At 41.1% G+C, this 4,813-nt stretch overlaps 1 protein-coding gene across 1 annotated transcript; it reads left to right on the forward strand.

Annotated features, from left to right (window-relative positions):
- Positions 1-1,549: 1,549 nt before the first annotated feature.
- Positions 1,550-3,748, forward strand: faslg (Fas ligand (TNF superfamily, member 6)). Its single transcript, XM_041040498.1, has 4 exons — positions 1,550-1,918; positions 2,525-2,567; positions 2,678-2,740; positions 2,828-3,748. Exons 1-4 carry the CDS (start codon positions 1,640-1,642, stop codon positions 3,244-3,246), a joined length of 804 nt encoding a protein of 267 aa, XP_040896432.1. The 5' UTR covers positions 1,550-1,639; the 3' UTR covers positions 3,247-3,748.
- The last annotated feature ends 1,065 nt before the right edge of the window (positions 3,749-4,813 follow it).

The raw sequence follows: 4,813 nt of genomic DNA on the forward strand, positions 1-4,813 counted from the left end.
TCAGAGCTTAGGCCTGAGAATTTCCTTTGCAGTAACTTAAGCAGTATACAATGCTGGCTTAGCTTCACAGCTGCTGTAAATCACACTGATATAAGATAAGATACACATACAGATACAGATTTACAAAAAATATAAAGACTCAAGATTTACCATAGAAAATAAATACTATAAACAAAATGACAATATACACAGTATGAGCAGTATATACAATGTTGAACCACTGTACACAGTATAGGCACAGTATAGACAATAAGTCAGGCGTGTGTGATTTAGTGCAGGCCTGTGTGAAACAGCCCTGTTGGAGCCCCCCTCTACTGCAAGGCTAGGCGTGTCTTTTTAACAAGTTCATCTATGAGGCTGATGCCCTTTATCTAAAACCACCAAAAACCCAAAAAAAAGGGTGCTAACTAATACCTGGAAACTGATTTTCTTGATTAAGCAAGAGTGATAAACTGATCTCTTATGGAAACTGCTTCAGCCGCAATGAAAAAGCAGCGTAATAGCCCCATATCCTTGGAAACAAACCAGTAAGTATCAGAAAGACCACAGTGGTATTAACTCCTCAGCGAGTGGGGAGGAAAGCGGTGTGTGTGTTGTGCCTTCCTGTAAGCTCATCTGTGAGGTACTGGTTGAGGTTAATTCTCACCTCTGTAAAATATCGCTGTGTCTCTTTTGCTACGAGCTTTTCACAAGCCGCCAGTGCACAGACATACGTTCTTTTCATGTGGCAGCAACATCTTCCCACCAAGAATACAGTGTGTGCTCCTGAAACTGCTGTATCACTGTTTACTAACACGCTGTGCCTAATAAAGACTCATATACAAGAACAATACATTATAACTATAATACATTTTTGAACTGGCTGACTCCTAAAGATAAGTAAGACTCACTCCGGTACAAATTGGTCCCAGCAGCTTTGCTGACCCACGTCGAAAGATGCCAAAAGAAGACGTCCCTGCACAGCAAAAACACACACAGCAAAAGAATGAATGTTAAATCACGTTCATGGTTCACATTTCAAGCAGCACCTTGATAACCCTGAAAAACCAGCACAGAGTGCACAAGAAAACCCGACCCAAAATCCCCCGCAATGTTAAAAAGCAACTAACCTGCTGAACAAGACCTGTTACAACTAAAAAGCTGGTCAGATGACTGTGGTTGTGGTTACTAAATGTTTCCTTGCGTGGAATTTATGGACAGGTTTCTTTCTGATGAGTTGGTGGTTAGTGAAATGGGGGTCAGATGAAACGTGTGGCTTTCTTTCCATTCAGTTGCAGGTGTCGACACACAAACACACACACACTGCACAGTACAAAAAGAAAGATGAACTAATGAGCCCATGAAAGCTTAATAAAGTTCAATATTTGTATATAGGCACAATTCTGAAAAGCAACCCAGAGGAGTGGAATAGATTGGTGGATGGTTTGTTTGGTTTCTTGTTTTGCGTGAGTTTATGAAAAGTCATGTGCACTTGTCTTCATTATGTGTTTGTGGGAGGGCTTTGTGGGTGGTTAGTGCTTTGAAGGCTGAAGCTTGGTCTTTTAAGACAGAGGTGCTCACACATAAGTACACACCTCTTTCATGCAGAGACGATAGACAGTTTGCCACAGACAGCTTGTCTCACACTAGAACCTGCACCATGAGCTGTGACCAGAGCTGTCCCTTCCCACAGGTGTTCCTTGTGGATGGAGCTGGAAATTCGCAGCCCTCCGCGCAACCTCCGAGTCTTGTACCCTGCTGGCCGTACCCACCTGCGCAGGGGAGAGTGAGGAGCCGTGAGAAGAGTCGGGGCTTCATGGGAGTCAGCCCCTCTCTGGCCATGATCGTGCTGTTGCTGTTCCTGCTTGTGTTTGCAGCCCTGGGATTTGAAGCCTATCAGATTTACAACATGCAGACAGAGCTGAGAGGGATGAGACAGGTAAGGAACCCCTGGCTGTGGAAGTGAACAGGGGAAAAGCCAGAGTTTAGATATAAGAGAGTAGTTTGAAGAGCTTTGAGAATTTTTATTGAATTAAGAAGCTAATGGTGACAACAGTAGTTGTCAACAAGTAGTGGTGAAACTTTACAAAGTAAGAAGTAAAGTAATTATTGGGCAATGACAGAAATATTGTAAATATTAATAGTATTCCTCTGTGTACGATTTTCCTTCTTGTACAGTTTTAATGGGGGCACAGCTGCAAAAAATAAGTTGTTACTTATCTCACCTTTACATAGAGAGGGGGTGATTAAGAGGTGTAAAGTGGGAGCATGGAAAACGTGGCTGGAAAGTTAACTCAGCTGTCAAGTTTAATAATTAATTCACATTTTACTTTGCCACCATTTGAAGAGTCAGTATACCTTAGCTCTGCTCTGACATTTAAAAATGCAAACCACGGCTTTAATCGTTCCATTTGTGGTCACTGGTCCGGTGAGACAGGATTTCCTCTCTAGCTCACGCTCTGAGAAAACTGTTTGAAGAGAGCGCTGAAGAAAAAGGCATTTGTGTATTGTGGTATTGAGATTTCTCTCTTTCGTTTCACTGAAGGATGAACCAGGGACAGAGTTTGGTACTGCTCAGAAGCAGATTGGTAAGTATGTACATGTCTCAAGACACATGAATTATCCCCAACAAAGTGATAAAGTTCCCAAATAAAGAAAAAGAAGAGGTGATGTGACTCTGATCTGTGGGTTGTTTCAGGTACCTATGAGCCTGAGTTGCAAGGACAAGATGAAGACAACAGACCTGCAGCACATGTGATAGGTAACATTTTTATTCAGATTTAAGCTATACTCAGATTTTTTTTTTACATCTACACATTTTTTTAACATCAGGTCTCTCCTCTTGCAGGGCGGATAGAAACAAAGGTGTTCCCCAAGACTTTGCGATGGGAGCCAAAGGTAGGCCGGGCGTTTGTATCTGGAGGAGTGACCTACCGGGTTGAAGACGGTGGCCTGCACGTCAACGAGAGCGGACTGTACCACGTTTACTCTCGAGTGGAGCTGATCTTTAAGCACTGTTCCCCGACATCCTCGTTTGTTCACTCTGTGTTTGTGAGGAGAACAGGGCTTTCCTCACCTGTGACCCTGATGGAGGCCCACAGAGCAGGTTTCTGCTCTCAGCAGCACGGTCACGCCTGGACCGCAGAGAGTTACCTCGGCTCTGCCCTGAAGCTGCAGAAATACGACACCGTTTTTGTGAATGTTTCACATCCTTTGTATCTTAGTCACGCACATTATGCCAATTTCTTTGGTCTCTACAAGATATGAAGAATTTGGGGCAATGGGCTTTGTGTTTCAACGTTCTGTTCAAATGAAAGAAAGTGAACGGCTCATAATGTCTCAGGCAGGAGTGAATCTTAGTCATCACGTTACCCAACCGATTCCTATGTTGAATGTTGTTCCTGTGACACATAATAACTGCAGATTAGCATAATATAATGTTAAAACACAGGGAAAATATTGCACACTCTCTTTATACCGTTTAAATTAGTGGTTAATTGAAACGATTTCCACACCTATTTATAAACAAACATTGTGCCTTTTGTCAATGTTGAGAGAGACAGTTAACACTAAGATACTGATTTAGTTGTAGCGATTTTAAAATATTTATTCTGGTGTGGATCTGACACTTATGATGTCTAAATGTGTGGTTATGAATCAGAAAATGTATTTTTATATGTGTTTTTATGATGATTATATGATGTTTTGAAGTAAATAAAGAGATCATTTAAGTTGATTTACATCAAACAAACAAGGAAGTGCTTTGTCAGTAAGTGAAGTGTCTCCCACTGAAATCTAAAGGGTGCCATGTCTGAGCAGTCTGTCATGTAATGAACACCCACATGAGTTTTGGTCATGACCACTGGAAAGTATTTAGATAAAGACACCAACTCAGGCTTTGCTCCTGACAATGAACATGATTTCCATATATTCCACTGAGGTACAGCAGCAGTCGAAAACAGAGGTAGGTTTTTATTTTGAAACCTTCCAGTTAAAATCTCTAAAGCAGCTAAAATGTGGACAATAGAGTCATTTCCTGGTTAAATGAAAGTTTGCACAGGCATTGTTGCACATCTCTATGGTTTTTTTTTTTTTTTTTCAGTTTTAACACCCTCGTTGCACTGTTCTTTTTCAGTATACCACAAACACATGTTAGTGGAGTGCAAGAAGATGCACAGGCTGGGCACAGATGGGGGGACAAAATGGTGACAAGTCTGACGTGTGTTTCCTTCCTGTCTAAATATCAGCAGGGTCTCATATGTGTGCAGGTCGATTTTTGTGAAAGAGTGTCTGCTTCCTTTCATCCACATGGTAAACTTCTGAAATGAATTTGTACTTTTTTTTTACTGTTTTTATCTCAAGAGCCTGAACGCCTCGCAATAAGGATTCAATAATCCTTTACAACATGAGAAAACAACTGTATTTCAGTCATTTCTGGCTAAAGCACAAATTAATCACAGATTCTCAGTTACTGACCAATGTACTGCATTGTTTCCAACGAGCATGTTAGTGCAACAAGTTGATTTATGAGGGATTTAGTGTATAACTCAGCCGGTGAATCAGTTCCATTCATTTTGCTTATTTGCTGGACTACAGTGGTGTTTCAGCACAGAACACAACATTTCAGGCAGCAAATGAGCAAAACAAACAAACAAATAAAGTGGCATTTTCCAAAACAAATCAATTGTTAATTTGTGATAGTATATCTGTTCCGTTTCCAGAGGCCCGCTTTTTTTTTTTTTTTTTTTTGATCAGATTTGATGAAGATTTAACTTGGCAACACAGTGAAGATAATTCAGTCTGGACCACTTTCACCCAGCCTGTGATCATGTCT

The sequence above is a fragment of the Toxotes jaculatrix genome, chromosome 6, assembly GCF_017976425.1.
Source record: "Toxotes jaculatrix isolate fToxJac2 chromosome 6, fToxJac2.pri, whole genome shotgun sequence".
Taxonomy (NCBI): domain Eukaryota; kingdom Metazoa; phylum Chordata; class Actinopteri; family Toxotidae; genus Toxotes; species Toxotes jaculatrix.